The sequence below is a fragment of the Aegilops tauschii genome, chromosome 6, assembly GCF_002575655.3.
Source record: "Aegilops tauschii subsp. strangulata cultivar AL8/78 chromosome 6, Aet v6.0, whole genome shotgun sequence".
Classification (NCBI taxonomy): domain Eukaryota; kingdom Viridiplantae; phylum Streptophyta; class Magnoliopsida; order Poales; family Poaceae; genus Aegilops; species Aegilops tauschii.
Window position 1 is genome coordinate 459,179,334 of NC_053040.3, and position 21,052 is coordinate 459,200,385.

General features: G+C 46.8%; 2 protein-coding genes across 2 annotated transcripts; both read left to right on the forward strand.

Moving 5' to 3' along the window:
• Positions 1-711: 711 nt before the first annotated feature.
• On the forward strand, positions 712-1,584 carry LOC109736208 (senescence-specific cysteine protease SAG39-like). Its single transcript, XM_073500706.1, has 2 exons — positions 712-1,144; positions 1,241-1,584. Exons 1-2 carry the CDS (start codon positions 712-714, stop codon positions 1,582-1,584), a joined length of 777 nt encoding a protein of 258 aa, XP_073356807.1.
• A 7,313-nt stretch (positions 1,585-8,897) lies between these two features.
• Positions 8,898-10,057, forward strand: LOC109736206 (senescence-specific cysteine protease SAG39-like). Its single transcript, XM_020295418.2, has 2 exons — positions 8,898-9,374; positions 9,471-10,057. Exons 1-2 carry the CDS (start codon positions 8,942-8,944, stop codon positions 10,055-10,057), a joined length of 1,020 nt encoding a protein of 339 aa, XP_020151007.1. The 5' UTR covers positions 8,898-8,941.
• Positions 10,058-21,052: the final 10,995 nt, after the last annotated feature.

Here is a 21,052-nt window from a genome sequence, read left to right on the forward strand (position 1 = left end):
TGATATACTAGGGGAACCAATGCATTTTTGAACTCAAGATTAAATTGCTTATCATCAGTTAATTAAGTAATCAAAGTTCTCTTAACATTTGATGATCTGGCAGGTTAAGTTGTCTTAATCAACTTGCCGTTTCTGTGTTACAATCGTCTCTGCAAGCGGTCACATCTAATCACTTTTCATCGGTAGGCTACAAGAAATCTTATCGATGTTTTCTGTACGCACTCACAATTTTGTAAATCAACAGAAGCCAAGACTTAGTGTTATGCTTAAAAATTTGGGTTTAAATTTTTTATATGTATTTTTGGTTCCTGGGTACTCATGGCAACACATTTAGAGAGCTTCATAGGAATAGGATCGATAGAAAAGCCTGTCAGCATCACCATGCAATCACATTGACCTAAGTCCGTATGAAGTATCAAAATATGTCGTAATCATGGTTACTTGATTTTTCTTGTACTAACATCCAAAGTTCCGGCACAACATGTCTATTATTCTCATATGCTAAGGAAAGCGTACGCCATATGCACACATATTTATTTTATACTATCCGCCTACCAGATGTACTTCACCGCTACGTTGGAGACCATCTCAATCCCCCATATTCAAATACATACATCCATGCAACTATATAAGACACCCAGTACCATTCACAAAACCAAACCAGAGCACACACTACACACTAGTAGTAGCAAGCAATTAATCAAACATAACATGGTCATCCCAAAAGGTTTGATCCTTGGCATCCTCGGATGTGTCTGCTTCTGCAGTTCGGTCCTAGCAGCTCGTGAGCTCAGCGATGACTTGTCGATGGTGGCAAGGCACGAGAGCTGGATGGTGCAGTACGGCCGTGTGTACAAGGACGATGCTGAGAAGGCGCAACGATTCGGGGTGTTCAAGGCCAATGTCGGGTTCATCAAGTCGTTTAATGCCAAGAACCTCAAGTTCTATTTGGGCGTCAATCAGTTCGCCGACCTAACGAACGAGGAGTTCAAGGCGACGAAGGCTAATAAGGGGTACAAACCGAGCATGGAGAGGATGCCTACCGGATTCAGGTATGAGAATGTAAGTTCTGATGCACTTTCGGCAACCGTAAGCTGGAGAACGAAAGGAGCAGTCACCCCCATCAAGGATCAGGGCCAATGTGGTAAGTATTTTTAGGATAATAATATATTGCATTTATGTTTGAATTTTTAATGAGAATGTCCTCTTATAGTATCTGCACAAACGTAAACATTTGTAGGTTGTTGCTGGGCTTTTTCTGTTGTCGCTGCTACAGAGGGCGTCGTTAAGCTCAAGACCGGCAAGCTTATCTCGTTGTGTGAGCAAGAACTAGTGGATTGTGATGTCCATGGTGAAGACCAAGGTTGTGAAGGTGGGCTTATGGATGATGCCTTCAAGTTCATAATCAAGAATGGCGGTCTCACAATCGAGTCCAACTATCCATATACCGCGGCAGATGACAAGTGCAAGAGTGGAACCAATGGTGCCGCAACCATCAAAAGCTATGAGGATGTTCCAGCCAACAACGAGGGAGCTCTCATGCAAGCCGTCGCAAGCCAACCCGTCTCGGTGGCTGTAGATTGAGGAGATATGACCTTCCAATTTTACAAAGGTGGAGTGATGACAGGCTCATGTGGCACAGACCTGGACCATGGTATTACGTCTATTGGTTATGGCAAGACCAGCGATGGCACAAAATATTGGTTGCTGAAGAATTCATGGGGAACAACATGGGGCGAGAACGGATATTTAAGAATGGAGAAGGACATTCCCGACAAGAAAGGCATGTGTGGCCTTGCGATGGAGCCTTCTTACCCCACTGCATAGAATGAGCGTCATATGCAACATATCATGTGTCTACTTTAAATACGATGAGGGCATGTTGGATTCGTGCCTTGGGGGCTATGTCTGTGCACGACCTTAATGTAAGTGACATCATGCACAACCATCTGGTAATTTTGGGCATCAATTTTTGTGTAAGTAGTCCCTTCTCTCACATGATTCTTCCTTCCTTCCTTTGATTTGATTTTTTCTTCTCATGTTGTTTTCTATTTTTGCCTCCTGAACTGTAGTGAACCACAACCAAAATTGCATGTGCATTGAACATCCCTTGAACTTAAAGTTTATTGATGGCAGTGGTACACGTAGCGACAGTGTTATCATTGCAGGAGTTTCAATGATAGGTATTATTTCTTCAGTTCCAAAACATCCTTCAGAGATCAGAGTTCAGTGTTCGGTGAATCCTGGTGGATTCTTTGTTGTTTGTGTGAGATGGTAAAGGGTTTGCAAGCATCCCGTTAGGGACAGTCTGAGTGCAAAAAATCTCCTAAACAGTGGCGGAGCTCCGAAGGAAAACATGGGCGGGCCAAACTAAAAGAAAACACAAAATATTTCAACTCAAGCAATGGATGAAGTGTTGCTGCTGAAAAATCTTTCTCAACTTCATATGTAATTATATCATCTCCTTTTCTCTCGAAAACCAAGTTGATTTTGCATTGATTAGCCTTGCCCAATGACAATTATCTAGTAATCCCTCTATCAAAATATAAGACGTTTTGACATTGACATTGTCAAATAATGTCTTATATTTTGATACGGATTGAGTACCAAATTAAGATGTGTATTATCAATTGATTGCATTTCAGAGCGCGTGTGCCTGTGCAGCAACGCTTGTCATCTAGGTTGCTACTCGCCCGGCTGGCCGCGGCCGCTGCTAGTTGCCTCCCGGGGCTTGGTCAAGCCGCCGCTGCACCGCTCGGGCCTCGGGCCTCTGCACCGCTCTGTGCTGCTACAAGTTGCGACCGTACGACCGGCGACTCAACCTCTGCAGCTGTGCACTACATCTCTGGCCCTCCCTGCTGTTGTACGCGTGATCGTGTTCTAGCTTCGGTCTGCTGCTCTACTGGAGGATGTATGCCAAGAAGAGAATCGTGAAGAGGCGAGGCTATATGCAAGCAAGACAGTGGTGTGCTGGGCTACTGTATATCTGTACTACTACATGCATTTTTACCCCAGGGGCTGGGCGGGCCATGTCACGCTTTTGCCCTCACGAAGCTCCGCCAGTGCAACTAAAGGTCCAAGAAGGAGATGTAGAAGCCAAACCTCAAGGAAACACGTTGTTGTGGTATTCTCATGGGGGGCTTGCGAGTCGACAGATGCCACAAGGGCTTAGTGTGAGGGTAAGACTGCTGCTGATAGGACCGGGAGCGGGTATGCGAGTAGCACGCGCTAGTTTACCTAGGTTCGGGGCTCTCCGGAGAGATAATACCCCTACTCCTGCATGTCTGAGTATATCTGATATATCTGGTACAGAGTGCTCCTGTAGCTGTATCTTTGGTCAGTGCAATAAGCATCTGACTTTGTATATGCGTATGGCCGGATGAACATGCGTGCTCTAGTGGTCGAATGGCTCTTGGCCGTGGGTGTGTGCGTGAGCATGTATGTGCCCATGGGACTCCATGTGCCCGTCGATGGATGGATGGATGGATAGCTATATATATAGTGTGGAGCTATCTTACTATCTAAGCTATGTGGTGGTATGGGAGCAAGGCATGGTGGGGGTGTCATGCTTGTCCCCTGGGTCACTTCATAAATAGTGCCAGGGGACAAGTGACACTATACATGATGGCATCGAGGTACAGCCGTCTCGTCCGCGGTATGGCCGCCACGTCGGTGTCTTGTCGGTGTCGGGTCAGGCTGGTGTCGGCAGCCGGCTGGTTGGAGCAGTTGGCAGCCGGCAGCCGGCCGGGCAGAGCAGTCGGACGGGGAGCCGGTAGGAGCAGCCGGGCAGTCGGACTGAGGGGCTTTGCTAGCCCCGATGTCTTAAACTATTGTCTCGCCGTCTTCGGGGTATCCGTGGCCAATTACTCCGACAGTAGCCCCCAAGCCTCCGGGCAACTTGGCAAAGTTGGGCGGAGGTTTTTTTGGCGGGTGTTTCATGGAAATGATCATGCAAACGACAAAGTTAGCCAACGCAGATATATCAAATGATTGCTTTTAGCACTGCATGTTTTATGCGGAGGGTGCCGACTCGATTTCGTCCGGGCCCCCTTCAATCTCTTTCATGTTCCCTCCACTCTTTGGCTTGCTCTCGCTTGCCGGACAGCCGCTCTGCTGTCTGTGGCTGAGAGTGGGCCGCGGAGTGGAGTGTACAATACTCAGATTCTAGGAGCGAATTTAATCGAGCAGATACTCATAAAGAAAACGGCCGGGTCGCCCGAACCGTTTTTCTTCCCGGACGTTTTTCGCGTGGGTGGCCTCCAGCGTTCACTCTTGCTAGCCGGACAGACGCTCTGCGGTCTGTGACTAAGAGTGGGCCTTTGGTACCGCGCACGCTACTAAGCCGTCTGCGGGAACTATCGTCTCAGGCCAAGCGGTCAGCCCCCAGGCCAACTCTGGCTGGCGCCGGGGCGAACAGTGCTGCAACTGTATTAAAATGCGGAGATAGCCCCCGAGCATCGCTCGGGGTTATTCGTGCTCTCGCGGTGAAAAAATATGCGGGTGAGGAGCTCACATCGATTTTCGTGTAGCCGAGGCGGAGGTCGTCGAAGACAGCTGGCGCGGCTCGGCGCTCGCGGAGCGCGTCGGTGCACCCGCTGGGTGTAGCCCTCGAGCCTCTAGGCGCTTGAGGAGGGGTCCCGGCCGGTCAGGCTCGACCGGCCAGGCGGCGAGGCGTCTTGCAGCGCCCTTTTTCTTCTTCTGCCGGCTCCTGGCAGCCGGACGAAACTTTTCTCTTGTTTGCAATCTTCCGTGGGGGCGCGCCAGCGCACCCACTGGGTGTAGCCCCCGAGATTCGGGCCGACTGCTGAGCAGTCGGGCCGGATCTTCCGGCAACTACTTTGTCTTCTTCCTCGCGGGGGCGCGTCAGCGCACCCGCTGGGTGTAGCCCCCGAGATTCGGGCCGACTGCTAAGCAGTCGGGCCCGATCTCCCGGCGACTACTTTGTCTTCTTCTTTTTCTTCTTCAGCTGGCTGGGCAGGCGGACTCCGACACAGCAGTCGGGCCCTTTGTAGCCGGCCAGGTAGCCAGCGGTCGGACGCATATTTCTTTTCTTTTTTCTCGGCTGTAGGCACCCGGCCAGCCGGATCTGGGCAGGCGGACGCAGACACACCTTTTTTTTAGCCGGCCCGAAGACTTATCTTCAGCCGGCTAGTGGGCAGTTGGCCTTTTCTTCTACTTTTTCCTTCTTTCTCTTTTTACATCCCGGCCACTTGTGCAGCCGGCTGCGGGGAGCGATGGCGGGATGCAGCCGGCACGGGAGCCGGCGAGCGCACGGGGTAGGGGCCAGCCAGGGCCTGTAGGCGCACAGGCAAACGTGAGCGCGGCCGGCGGAGGCTGGAGCCAGCAGGCGGGAGGGTCGACAAGGCGGCGAGCAGGAGGAGCCGGCTCACGGGTCGGCGAGCCGGCCAGCGCAGAACCGGCGCTGGAGAGGCCGGGATGCGGAGACGGCCGAGGCCGAACCGGGGCGACTCGGCAGGGGCGGAGGCGACGCGGCGGCTGGCGCGGGAGTCGCGAGCCGGGCCCGGCAGGCGGAGCAGAGCAGTCGGCCATGGTCGGAGGCGGCCGTGCGAGCGGAGCCGACAGGCGGCCGTCGTGCGGAGGAGCCGGCGCGGGCGGAGCCGGCGGGCCGGGTGGCGGGGAAGAGCGGCGGCTGGGTGGTGCGACGCAGGCGCGAAGCAAGCCGGCGGTGGCCTCGGGCGTGGAGGAGCAGAGCCGCTGGAGGTCGGCGGGTGGGCGGGAGCCGGCCAACGGGCGAGTGGAGCGGCAAGCCGGCCAGCGAGCGCGCGGGAGCCGACCAAAGCGGCGACATGGCGCGGCTCGGAGGTGGAGGCAGGGGCAGAGCTCGGGCGCGCGGAGGGAGACTAGGGGCGGCTCGGCGCGGGGACGGCGAGGCTGCAGGAGAGTTGGCGTGGGTACGAGGCCGGAGAAGGCCGGGCACGGTGGAGCAGCCGCGCGGGCCGACTCCGGGAGCGGGCGTGGCGCAACGCGGTGCTCGGTTGCGGGACTGATGCGGAGAGGCCATGGATTTTTGGGAGTGTACGGGCATTGTATGGCAAGTGTCCGACTTGCATCCGACTTAATCATGGGTGGTGTACATGCGACGTATATCATGTATCTGGGATGCGTATGACTAGTGCATGACCATAGTCTGATTTGTATCTGGCTAGCTTGCATAGATGGTATGTGGAGGAGCGCGTTCCGGCAGTAGCAAGGCGCATCATGGAGGGGAGCAGACGCGAGGCGCATGGATGGATGCGGCCGCCGAAGTGAGGCCCAGCGCACGGCGCGCGCGCGGACGGACAGCCGGCGTCGCAACGGTGGTGATGACGAAGGCGGCGAGGCCGACGACGAGGACGCGCCGTCCCGCGCGGCCGCTCCGGGGGCGGGTCGAAGTCGAGCCCCCGAGCGCTACCGGAGAGACGGCGCGACGCCGCGGCGGTGATGGCGAAGATGGTCCCGCCCGGACTACGAAACCAGCAGCAGCGTGGTAGCATAGTAGCAGTACCGCCCCACAGTGGGCGCCAACTGTCGTGGTATTCTCACGGGGGGCTTACGAGTCGACAGATGCCACAAGGGCTTAGTGTGAGGGTAAGACTGCTGCTGATAGGACCGGGAGCGGGTATGCGAGTAGCACGCGCTAGTTTACCCAGGTTCGGGGCTCTCCGGAGAGATAATACCCCTACTCCTGCATGTCTGAGTATATCTAATATATCTGGTATAGAGTGCTTCTGAAGCTATATCTTTGGTCAGTGCCATAAGCATCTGACTTTGTATATGCGTATGGCCGGATGAACATGCGTGCTCTAGTGGCCGAATGGCTCTTGGCCGTGGGTGTGTGCGTGAGCATGTATGTGCCCATGGGACTCCATGTGCCCGTCGATGGATGGATGGATAGATAGCTATATATAGTGTGGAGCTAGCTTACTATCTAAGCTATGTGGTGGTATGGGAGCAAGGCATGGTGGGGGTGTCATGCTTGTCCCTGGGTCACTTCATAAATAGTGCCAGGGGACAAGTGACACTATACATGATGGCATCGAGGTACAGCCGTCTCGTCCGCGGTATGGCCGCCACGTCGGTGTCTTGTCGGTGTCGGGTCAGGCTGCAGCCGGCAGCCGGCTGGTTGGCGCAGTCGGCAGCCGGCAGTCGGCCGGGCAGAGCAGTCGGACGGGGAGCCGGCAGGAGCAGCCGGGCAGTCGGACTGAGGGGCTTTGCTAGCCCCGATGTCTTAAATTATTATCTCGCCGTCTTTGGGGTATCCGTGGCCAATTACACCGACACACGTGGGGCAAGGATCGTGCGGGAATGGATCTGGCTCTTTCTTATTGATCACTAGCATGACCACAAGATATTAAGGATCTTTGTTGTCAAATTTTGGCCCAAAATACGATGGGGACTAGTAAACCCGGATGGAGGTTGTCATTTTCTCCTTTTACAGATGATAATGACTAACTTTTTCATCAAAGAGAACCTAAAATCTCAAAACATACCACATGGATCTTTCGACGTACCTAGGTCTTCTATCTTGCCGACGTTTTCGCTGCCGACAAGTTCACTTCATGCTTCCTCCTATTTATTGACATCACGCATTGCTCATGATTTAAAGCATATTTCTTAAAACCTAGTTTTGAATTATAAACCAATTAAATCTTTGAGGCAAAGGTTGTATTTCATTATTTAACAAACCAATTTTATTTTTGTGCTTTTGTAATTATATCTTTAATTACTACGTTTCCTAGCAATGGGGCGTTGTGAGCCCACCGGATTGTTTTGTGCGGTTGTCCCTTCTTGGCAGTTGGCCATCGCTCATTTTTCCTACGCCGGTCTCATCTGCATATGTGTGTGTCTGTGTGTTCACTTTGACTCTTAGGCTGCATGTTGCCGTTTCTCTTGCCATGTCCCACATGTCCGTGTGCGTCCTTTATTCGTTTCTTGCGTACCAAATGTTCCTAGGTTTACAAGTCTAAAGGGATGAGGGGATAAGTGTTGGACACGTTGGTTGCGTGTAACACTTGGCGCTTTGCACAGTGTGTGTGTCTATGTGCAGTGTTACATACCATCACTCATCCTTGAGTTGCAACGTTGGACTACCCAGCCACCTGCAACCCTCATTAAGCAGGGGACCTTCCGCAAACCATGTCCGCCAGAAATATATGATGGGTAGTGAGATATGATCTACGAGGTTGCGAGAGTAAAAAACCATTTACGTGTCTGGGAAATATATCCGGCGGTATTAATATTAATTCATGGACTTGACGTACTAGGGGTACCAATGCATGTTTGAACTCAAGATTAAATTACTTATCATTAGTTAATTAACTAATCATAGTTTTCTTAACATTTGATGAATCAACTTGCCGTTTCTGTGTTACACTCGTCTCTGCAAGCGGTCACATCTAATCCCTTCTCATCAGTAGGCTACAAGAATTTTTATCGATGTTTTTTGTACGCACTCGTAGTTTTGTAAATAAACAGAAGCTAAGACTTCGTGTTACGCTTAAAATTTAGGGTGTAAAAAATTATATGTATTTTTGGTTCCTGGGTACTCATGGCAACACGTTTAGAGAGCTTCATAGGAATAGGATCGATAGAAAAGCCTGTCAGCATCACCATGCAATCACATTGACCTAAGTCCGTATGAAGTATCAAAATATGTCGTAATCATGGTTACTTGATTTTTCTTGTACTAACATCCAAAGTTCCGGCACAACATGTCTATTATTCTCATATGCTAAGGAAAGCGTACGCCATATGCACACATATTTATTTTATACCATCCGCCTACCAGATGTACTTCACCGCTACGTTGGAGACCATCTCAATCCCCCATATACAAATACATACATCCATTCAACTATATAAGACGCCCAGTACCATTCACAAAACCAAACCAGAGCACACACTGCACACTAGTAGTAGCAAGCAATTCATCAAACATAACATGGCCATCCCAAAAGCTTTGATCCTTGGCATCCTCGAATGTGTCTGCTTCTGCAGTTCGGTCCTAGCAGCTCGTGAGCTCAGCGATGACTTGTCGATGGTGGCAAGGCACGAGAGCTGGATGGTGCAGTACGGCCGTGTGTACAAGGACGATGCTGAGAAGGCGCAACGATTCGGGGTGTTCAAGGCCAATGTCGGGTTCATCGAGTCGTTTAATGCCAAGAACCTCAAGTTCTATTTGGGCGTCAATCAGTTCGCCGACCTAACGAACGAGGAGTTCAAGGCGACGAAGGCTAACAAGGGGTACAAACCGAGCATGGATAGGATGCCTACCGGATTCAGGTATGAGAATGTAAGTTTCGATGCACTTCCGGCAACCGTAGACTGGAGAACGAAAGGAGCAGTCACCCCCATCAAGGATCAGGGCCAATGTGGTAAGTATTTTTAGGATAATAATATATTGCATATATGTTTGAATTTTTAATGAGAATGTCCTCTTATAGTATCTGCACAAACGTAAACATTTGTAGGTTGTTGTTGGGCTTTTTCTGCTGTCGCTGCTACAGAGGGCGTCGTTAAGCTCAAAACTGGCAAGCTTATCTCCTTGTCTGAGCAAGAACTAGTGGATTGTGATGTCCATGGTGAAGACCAAGGTTGCAAAGATGGGCTTATGGATGATGCCTTCAAGTTCATAATCAAGAATGGCGGTCTCACAACCGAGTCCAACTACCCATATACCGCGGCAGATGACAAGTGCAAGAGTGGAACCAACGGTGCCGCAACCATCAAAAGCTATGAGAATGTTCCAGCCAACAACGAGGGAGCTCTCATGCAAGCCGTCGCAAGCCAACCCGTCTCGGTGGCTGTAGATGGAGGAGATATGACCTTCCAATTTTACAAAGGTGGAGTGATGACAGGCTCATGTGGCACAGACCTGGACCATGGTATTGCGGCTATTGGTTATGGCAAGACCAGCGATGGCACAAAATATTGGTTGCTGAAGAATTCATGGGGAACAACATGGGGCGAGAATGGATATTTAAGAATGGAGAAGGACATTCCCGACAAGAAAGGCATGTGTGGCCTTGCGATGGAGCCTTCTTACCCCACTGCATAGAATGAGCGTCATATGCAACATATCCTGTGTCTACTTTAAATACGTATAGTTTGTATGTGTATCTAAAGTATAGTTTGTACTTTATATTTCGTGAATACAATGTAAATTATGCCACATATGTTAAGATTGATGAAGAAGTTGTGTTAGCTATATCATTTGGAGATTTGGCACCAGTTGTGTTTTGTAAGTGAATTGTGTTGTCTCTTGTTCCCTCATATTTGTAGAATTAGCTCTTTGAGTAGTATTTATTTTCACGATAATCTTAGAACCATAAAAAATGTGAAGATGGTGGAGTTGATTTGCAAATAAATATTGCAGCCTGAGAATGGAACCTCGAGGAAATGAAATAGGATGGACTTTTCCCTCCCCCAATTCCCGTCTTCATGGTCCCTCGACGCTCGACAACAACCTCCTCTCCCCAACTACAACACCAACCATAATTTTACTCTGGATAATCCTCAATTAGAAAGTGGACCTTAATTATGATTAGTAATTAAAATATTATGATTAGCATCGTGGGGGTCCATACCTCAATATGGCAGAGCACATAAATGGAGAAACAATAAGCTAGCTTTCTACTAGTAATGAACATGCAGGCTAACAACTCCTTCCCATATGGAAGAGATGGTGCACATATATGGATGTGACTATTGTTTCATTTTGCACTTCCTAATCTATAGAACAACTTCACCACATAATAAGGAAAAAATGATTTGGTCCCAAGGTAATCATCTACAGAAAGCAACTTCAATCAAAGGGCTCACCTCACCTGCGAAACGGCCGGAACGGGTTCGATTAATTAACCACGACAGTATAGTGCTGAAGGAGAAGACGACATGTAGAGAGAGATGAGATGGTCAGTGAGCTTTAATTTTCCAGTTAGTTTCATTGTAGGTTTATTTTCTTTACTTTTGTCAGTACTTTGATGATTGTTATGAATCTTTTTCATTAGTCTTTCTGTAGTTTCATTGTAGTTTTTTATATTCATTGTGTGTGTAGTCGTCTCTCGGTCATTGAATGTCCTTCCTCATCCCCAAGTCTTCACCATATAAGATTTTTAGTGCTTTTGTGCCTTGCCATTGTTCCTTTTCAGATTCTCAAGCAAAAAATATTTTATCGACATTCATTAGTTCTTTAGTTATTCCATTTTCATTAGTTCTCTTTATTACTTCTATGGTCTTTTTCTTTTTTTATGAACCACTTCTTTGATCTTAGTCTTTACTTTGTTATTGGGCTACTTATTTTTCTGAAGTCAATTCTTCTTTGAGCATTGTGCCTTTCTTAAGTCCTCGGTCACACCTTCATTCTCTCCGCCTGACTTTCTCTTTTTCAGTCTGTTAGTCATATTTCTCATTCTCATTCTCATTTATAGCTTGTAAAACCACGACAGTTCATTAGTTTTCCTGGCAGTACGGTCGTTCAGTCTTAAGTGTTGAAAGATCGTGGATGTCGCCTAGAGGGGGGGGGGTGAATAGGCGCTTTAAAATAATTACGGTTGAGGCTTGAACAAATGCGGAATAAACCTAGCGGTTAATTTGTCAATCACAAAACCTACAACAACTAGGCTCACCTATGTGCACCAACAACTTATGCTAAGCAAGAAAAACTACTTAGGTGATAGCAAGATATATGACAAGAAACAATATGGCTATCACAAAGTAAAGTGCATAAGTAAAGGGCTCGGGTAAGAGATAACCGAGGCACGCGGAGACGATGATGTATCCCGAAGTTCACACCCTTGCGGATGCTAATCTCCGTTTGGAGCGATGTGGAGGCACAATGCTCCCCAAGAAGCCACTAGGGCCACCGTAATCTCCTCACGCCCTCGCACAATGCAAGATGCCGTGATTCCACTAAGGGACCCTTGAGGGAGGTCACCGAACCCGTACAAATGGCAACCCTTGGGGGCGGTCACCGAACCCGTCAAATTGCTCGGGGCGATCTCCACAACCTAATTGGAGACCCCGATGCTTGCCCGGAGCTTTACACCACAATGATTGAGCTCCGAACACCACCAACCGTCTAGGGCGCCCAAGCACCAAGAGGAACAAGCTCAAGGGTACCAAGCACCCAAGAGTAATAAGTTTCTCAACTTGTAACTTCCACGTATCACCGTGGAGAACTCAAACCGATGCACCAAATGCAATGGCAAGGGCACACGGAGTGCCCAAGTCCTTCTCTCTCTCAAATCCCACCGAAGCAACTAATGCTAGGGAGGAAAATGACAGGAAGAACAAGAAGGAGAACACCAAGAACTCCAAGATCTAGATCCAAGGGGTTCCCCTCACATAGAGGAGAAAGTGATTGGTGGAAATGTGGATCTAGATCTCCTCTCTCTTTTCCCTCAAAAACTAGCAAGAATCCATGGAGGGATTGAGAGTTAGCAAGCTCGAAGAAGGTCAACAATGGGGGAAGAACACCAGCTAAAAGAATAAGGTTCATTGGGGAAGAAGACCCCCTTTTATAGGTGGGGAAAAATCCAACCGTTATGGTCATAGCCCGCACCGAGCGGTACTACCGCTCCAAGGAGCGGTACTACCGCTAGGGCGGTAGTAGGCCTTTGAAACACAACAGCGAGGAGGCAAAAAAGCCAGAAGAACCGTCGGAGCAGTAGTACCGCTTGACCTCACGGTACTACCGCTAGGGGTAGCGGTACTACTGCTAAGGGTAGCGGTACTACTGCTTGCGAGCGGTACTAAAAAATTACATCCGTGCCTACCACCGCTGGACTTGTGACGAGTTTTTGGTCCCGAGCGGAAGTAGCCACGGAAGTAGCCGCGGTAGTACTGCTCCAAGCGGTAGTACCGCTCCCAAGAGTGGTAGTAAAAAATTACATCCGCTCCTGTCCGCAGTAGTACCGCTGCAGCCTTTTCAGAACACCAAAACTGACACAACTTCTGCAAACGGACTCCGAATTCGACGAAACCAAATTTGTTGGAAAGCTAGCGACAAGGGCTAACACAATCTTGATAGAAATACCAATAAGAAGCAAATGAGAAAAGGCCCAAAAGAAAATGGTGAGAACCCTTCCTCGGATAAGACCGATAAAACCTCCAACATCGAAAACATCATAGAAGACGCATGCAAACTCCGTTTTCGATGAACTCAAGGTTGTCATCAAGATGACCATAAGCTCTAAGACTCACAAAGAGAACCAAAGAAGAACCAAGAAACATGATGCAAGGATGCAATGGTTTGAGCTCTCGACGAACGATACGATCAAGCTACTCACTTGAGAGCCCCCCTTGATAGTACGGCTATCGATCCTATAACCCGGTCTCCCAACTACCACCATGAGACCGGTAAAATAGAAAACCTATCAAGGGCAAACATTTGCCTTGCACATGGTCCACTTGAGCTAGATGATGACGATCTTGACTCCCTCAAGTTGGACCACCTTTCTTGATTGCGTTGGCTCGATGAAGACTAGATGATTACTCCCCCATAGTCCACTATGGGTGAGCCACTCTTCGGCTCATCTTCACAAGTCCATTGTCACCACAATGGACGGCAAGCTTCAAGCACTTGATCTCTTCGTGAGGCTCCACTTGAACTTGCACACGGCAATCTTGATGACGATCACCACTTGATGTCATCCTCTCCATGGGTTGAGTGATATCTTCCTCTTGACGCAAGCCCATGAACACGTAGCTAATCCCACATAGAACTCTCACATAGACCATGGGTTAGTACACAAAGCACAATGGACAATGCTTACCATACCATGGGATCACTTGATCCCTCTCGGTACATCTTCTACGCTTTGTGAGTTGATCAACTTGATTCACTCTTGACTTAGTGTTGATCAACCTAGAATCTTTCCAACTCTCTTCATTTGGATGATGTCTTGAAGGTAAACATGAATGATCACACAATCTTCTTCTTCAAGACATGCTTGCAATAAGCTCAACTCTCACATGACCAATCTTTGGATAATTCCTTAATAGCACCTTGGTCAACACAAACTCTCCTTGAAACCAACACATGTACTCCAAGAAAAGCCTATGGACAAAACCTTCAAATATAACTCAAGGCAACCATTAGTCCATAGAGATTGTCGTCAATTACCAAAACCAAACATGGGGGCACCACATGTTCTTTCAAGTGTCTTTTCTACTATCTTCATCTTCATCGTCAGTCTCTTAATTCTTTTGTACTCTTCTTCAGTTTTGCACTATATTTTATTATTTCCTTGCATAAATATGTGCATATAGATATGGAAATGAAATTCATGCACATCTCATCCAATTTGAGACTTGGGGGAGTTTCCCCTATATATTGGGTCAAAGAGAGAAAGCATGCCACGGAAACTACATGATGTTAATATGCATGCTCAAGACTTTCAAGAACCGATACCAAAATATAAGGAAATACGAAGTGAAAATACCAAATGGAGAAATCATCACTTGAAGATATCATTAAAAGATACATCAAGGAATGAGATATCCATTGGAACCCACAAAATGATATCAAACTCCCAAAAGAGAGGATGGTTCCAAACAAACCAAGCTCTCTACAAAGTTTCATGATGGCACAAGTACCAAAAAGAAACGGCTTGCCGTCCACCAACACACACTTAAAATGGATCACAAGTTTAGTGTTTTATAGAAAATAGGATAGCTCCCCCACGAGTTATGCATTATAGAGAATTTGCATTTGAATACAAAATGCACAAGGTAGGACCACCACGTTCACTATATCAAGGAAAACACTAGGCAAGATCAAGAAAACAACAAGATCCTCAAGTGGCATGGAAGGCAATGGGAGTTGACACAAACTTGGCAAGAGATAAGGCAAATAAAAAGCAAACGCCAATGTGAGGATGATCAATAATTTCTACCACACATAAGTTAGTACCAATTGTCAAAAGACAAGAAGTATTTGGAAATAATTCCCGGTGGTAGATAGCAGGGATATCCGACATCATCTTCACACCAAACACAAGCAAATTGCAACTTGTAGAGCTAACATGCCACGTAGGAACAAGATAATTTACAATATCAATTCTAGGTGACAATATCTCAAATGTACACATTTTCTAGGCTAGTAATATACATAGCATATTACTCCCCCATAATGTGATACCAATTAAAGAAAACTTAACAAGAGGCAAAAAGAGGATCCAACAAGAGATAATAAATGGACTATTTAGAATTTGAATTTCTCATGAGAAGACATACCACATAGTGACTAGATAAGCTTGCAATATCAATACTAGGTGGTATTCCTCATGTAAACACATTTATGGGACCGTGAGGTGCACAAAGCACATCACTTCCCCAAAATGGGATGTTCCATTAATCTCTCACAAGAGCCAACTAACATACAAACAAGATGCGCAAAGGCTCAACGCACTACACACACGTACATGATGTGCAAACCAACACACACATACTTGATTACTCAAGATAAGAAAATTGGAGGCACAACATATACAACCACATGCAAGGAACAACACCAAAACATGCAAAGGGGCAAGTAACTTTCGATGTAAACAATTTAAGTACAAGTTACCGTAAGGAGGCACATTGGATCTAGAATAGAAACTTGATAACCCAATTGACTTGGCTTGAGACAATAAGAATGATGAAGTCCCCTTAAATCTTCATAATGTAGCCAAGTCTACAATGCCCTCCAACAACACCTATTGATCAAGTTTGAGCTAGTTGGTCCCCAACCAAGTTGGGTCCTAAGAGGTTAGTCACAATAGGCTTGGATACCCAAATGGTTCTTTTCTTGACACCACTTTGAGCACCAACAAATTTGGCAAACACATGGCCAACATTATCCTTCCCAAGAGAATAGATATCATCAATAATAATTGGGTTGGATAAGTTAACACTAGTGCATGAAGAGGCGAGGTGACCTTTCTCACGACATAAGTAGCAACGTCTACTCTTCACTTTCTTCTCACTTGATTTCTCAACTTGAGAAGCATTAGCTTGAGGATTCTTGGGAAGAGGACTTTCTTCAACTTGTGGTTGAGCATGAGATCGAACTTGTGGCCGCTTCCCTTGTTGCTTGTCACTAATGGCCTTCTTCCTCAATGGGCAAGATCTAACATGATGCCCTTCTACTTTGCACTTGAAGCAAACAATCTTGGCCGAATTCTTGACTTGTTCTTGGCCCTTCTTTTTGTTCATCTTGGACTTCTTCTTCTTGTTGGAGTTGAATCCAAGTCCACCTTTGTCATTGGGGGATTTTTGCACTCTCAAGATGTTGTTGAGTGTAAATTTCCCTTCATGACTCTTTTCCAAGTCTTTCTTCAAAGAAGTGACTTGGGCCTTGAGCTCTTTGATTTCCTCTACATGGTTAGTCTCAACACAAGCACTAGAGGAAGTATAAGCTTCATCGTTAGAGCAACAAGGCAAGGAAAGCAATTCATCACAAGATGTACCAACGTTATGCATGGATGAATCGCGAGGACAAGCACAAGGCAATATAGCATTTTGACTAAAAGTAGTGCTAGTGTCCACATGAGGCTCACTAGATGTTACCTTAGCAATCATGGCCTCATGAGCTATCTTTAGCACATTATGGGATACTAGAAGATCATCATGAGAGCTTGAGAGCTTTTCATGGCTTTCTTCCAATTTCCCATAATTGCTAGATAGCAACTCAAGTTGAGCCCGTAGCTCAACGTTCTCCTTTAAAATGGATGCTTCACAAGAAATAGAGTTAGTAGCACAAGCATCATCAATTAACAACAAGAGGAGAAGGCAACTTGGCAAGCTCTTTTAAATAAGAAGCTTCAAGTTGAGCATGAGACTCGGTGAGTTTGATGAGGTCACCCTTGATGACCCTTGAGCCATTTTCGAGGTGCTCAAAATCCTCAAGGAGTCTAGCATGAGCAACTTCAAGCTTAGCATTTTTAGTTTCAAAAACATTGGCCACCTCAAGAGCTCTATCATGAGATTCCTTCACTCTAGATAACTCTAGAGCAAAAGTCTCCTCAAGAGATTCCTTGGTGGTTTGTTCAAGTTCAAGAGCTTGAGAGAGGTCCGCAATCTCATTAGCGTAATCACGCTCATGACCTTCCATTTTATCAATGGTGACCTCATGCTCCTCAAGACGAGATTCCAACTCATCAATATATTTCTTGCCCTCAATAGCAATAGACATGATTTCCATGAAGTTGGAACAAGCAATTTTATTCTTAAGAAGAGCTTTAAAAGTTATTTCAACCTTAACTTTTAAGGAGGCAACATCATAATTCTCTTCATCATAATTGACATCATCATCACTCTTGCCATCATCAATATTATCACAAGATATATTGGGATTCAAAGTGGGAGATACCTTTGAAGCCTTGGCCATAAGGCAAAAAGCAATAGATGATGATGTGGGATCCCTTGAAGCACCATTCAAGACCACATCTTGTTCCATGGAGTGTTGGGTTTCCTCTACATTGTTAGCACAACAACTCGAGGAAATACATGCATTTTTATCATGCCAACAAGACATAGCAAGCATATCATCATGAGATTTAGTCAAGCAATTTGTACATGATATGCAAGGACTATCAACACAAGCATGTGAAACATTTGGAGTGCTCGAAGTGCTAGAGTCCAAAGATGAAGCATCGCAACAAGAAAGTGATGAAGGATTATCAAAACTAAGCCCACTATCATCATTGCAATGAACACCACTACTCACCATGTCATTACCTTGTGGCAAACCACATGTAGGTGAAGTAGACGAAGTTGAGAACACAACACGACCGGAGGTGGAGGGAGAACAATCATCCCCACAAAACTTGGACACGCCATATTTATCTTGAAGCTTTGTCCACAACTCATGAGCATCCCGGAAAGGCATGAGTTGAAATATAACTACATTGATCAAAGCATCAAAAAGCACATTAGAAACTTGAGTATTGAGATAAGAGTTTTTCTCATCCTCTAAAGATAATCTTTGTGGATCCTTTGGAGGAGAAAAAACCCATATCTACAATTCGCTCTAAATTTGGGTCCATGACCCTAAAGAGATTAAGCATGCGGATTACCCAAACATCAAAATTTGTGCCATCGAAACTAAGACTGTCAGAGAATCCTAAACCCCTAGTCGACATCCTTACTCTCTAGGCGGTTAAGCCCTATAAAGAGAGACGAGGCTCTGATACCAATTGAAAGATCATGGATGTCGCCTAGGGGGGGTGAATAGGCGCTTTAAAATAATTACGGTTGAGGCTTGAACAAATGCGGAATAAACCTAGCGGTTAATTTGTCAAGCACAAAACCTACAACAACTAGGCTCACCTATGTGCACCAACAACTTATGCTAAGCAAGAAAAACTACTTAGGTGATAGCAAGATATATGACAAGAAACAATATGGCTATCACAAAGTAAAGTGCATAAGTAAAGGGCTCGGGTAAGAGATAACCGAGGCACGCGGAGACAACGATGTATCCCGAAGTTCACACCCTTGCGGATGCTAATCTCCGTTTGGAGCGGTGTGGAGGCACAATGCTCCCCAAGAAGCCACTAGGGCCACCGTAATCTCCTCACGCCCTCGCACAATGCAAGATGCCGTGATTCCACTAAGGGACCCTTGAGGGCAGTCACCGAACCCATACAAATGGAAACCCTTGGGGGCGGTCACCGAACCCGTCAAATTGCTCGGGGCGATCTCCACAACCTAATTGGAGACCCCGACGCCTGCCCGGAGCTTTACACCACAATGATTGAGCTCCGAACACCAGCAACCGTCTAGGGCGCCCAAGCACCCAAGAGGAACAAGCTCAAGGGTACCAAGCACCCAAGAGTAATAAGTTTCTCAACTTGTAAATTTCACGTATCACCGTGGAGAACTCAAACCGATGCACCAAATGCAATGACAAGGGCACACGGAGTGCCCAAGTCCTTCTCTCTCAAATCCCACCGAAGCAACTAATGCTAGGGAGGAAAATGAGAGGAAGAACAAGAAGGAGAACACCAAGAACTCCAAGATCTAGATCCAAGGGGTTCCCCTCACGTAGAGGAGAAAGTGATTGGTGGAAATGTGGATCTAGATCTCCTCTCCCTTTTCCCTCAAAAACTAGCAAGAATCCATGGAGGGATTGAGAGTTAGCAAGCTCGAAGAAGGTCAACAATGGGGGAAGAACACGAGCTAAAATGATAAGGTTCATTGGGGAAGAAGACCCCCTTTTATAGCTGGGAAAAATCCAACCGTTATGGTCACAGCCCGCACCGAGCGGTACTACCGCTCCAAGGAGCGGTACTACCGCTAGGGCGGTAGTAGCCCTTTGAAACACAACAGAGAGGAGGCAAAAAAGCCAGAAGAACCGTCGGAGCGGTAGTACCGCTTGACCTCACGGTACTACTGCTAAGGGTAGCGGTACTACTGCTTGCGAGCGGTACTAAAAAATTACATCCGTGCCTACCACCGCTGGACTTGTGACGAGTTTTTGGTCCCGAGCGGAAGTAGCCACGGAAGTAGCCGCGGTAGTACTGCTCCAAGCGGTAGTACCGCTCCCAAGAGCGGTAGTACCGTTCCCAAGAGCGGTAGTAAAAAATTACATCCGCTCCTGTCCGCAGTAGTACCGCTGCAGCCTTTTCAGAACACCAAAACTAACACAACTTCTGCAAACGAACTTCGAATTCGACGAAACCAAGTTTGTTGGAAAGCTAGCGATAAGGGCTAACACAATCTTGATAGAAATACCAATAAAAAGCAAATGAGAAAAGGCCCAAAAGAAAATGGTGAGAACCCTTCCTCGGATAAGACCGATAAAACCTCCAACATCGAAAACATCATAGAAGACGCATGCAAACTCCGTTTTCGGTGAACTCAAGCTTGTCATCAAGATGACCATAAGCTCTAAGACTCACGAAGAGAACCAAACAAGAACCAAGAAACATGATGCAAGGATGCAATGGTTTGAGCTCTCGACGAACGATACGATCAAGCTACTCACTTGAGAGCCCCCCCTTGATAGTACGGTTATCGATCCTATAACCCGGTCTCCCAACTACCACCATGAGACCGGTAAAATAGAAAACCTATCAAGGGCAAACCTTTGCCTTGCACATGGTCCACTTGAGCTAGATGATGACGATCTTGACTCCCTCAAGTTGGACCACCTTTCTTGATTGCGTTGTCTCGATGAAGACTAGATGATTACTCCCCCATAGTCCACTATGGGTGAGCCACTCTTCGGCACATCTTCACAAGTCCATTGTCACCACAATGGATGGCAAGCTTCAAGCACTTGATCTCTTCGTGATGCTCCACTTGAACTTGCACACGGCAATCTTGATGACGATCACCACTTGATGTCATCCTCTCCATGGGTTGAGTGATATCTTCCTCTTGACGCAAGCCCATGAACACGTACCTAACCCCACATAGAACTCTCACATAGACCATGGGTTAGTACACAAAGCACAATGGACAATGCTTACCATACCATGGGATCACTTGATCCCTCTCGGTACATCTTCTACGCTTTGTGAGTTGATCAACTTGATTCACTCTTGACTTAGTCTTGATCAACCTAGAATCTTTCCAACTCTCTTCATTTGGATGATGTCTTGAAGGTAAACATGAATGATCACACAATCTTCTTCTTCAAGACATGCTTGCAATAAGCTCAACTCTCACATGACCAATCTTTGGATACTTCCTTAATAGCACCTTGGTCAACACAAACTCTCCTTGAAACCAACACATGTACTCCAAGAAAAGCCTATGGAAAAAACCTTCAAATATAACTCAAGGCAACCATTAGTCCATAGAGATAGTCGTCAATTACCAAAACCAAACATGGGGGCACCACATGTTCTTTCAAGTGTCTTTTCTACTATCTTCATCTTCATCGTCAGTCTCTTAATTCTTTAGTACTCTTCTTCAGTTTTGTAATATATTTTATTATTTCCTTGCTCTCTCAGGCCAGGAAAGAAAATGTTGATAAAGCATGTGTTCATTGATTATTTTACTTACTCGCTCTGTATATCTGTCTTCATGTTCTTTTGCGAGATCGCCGCAGCAGTTT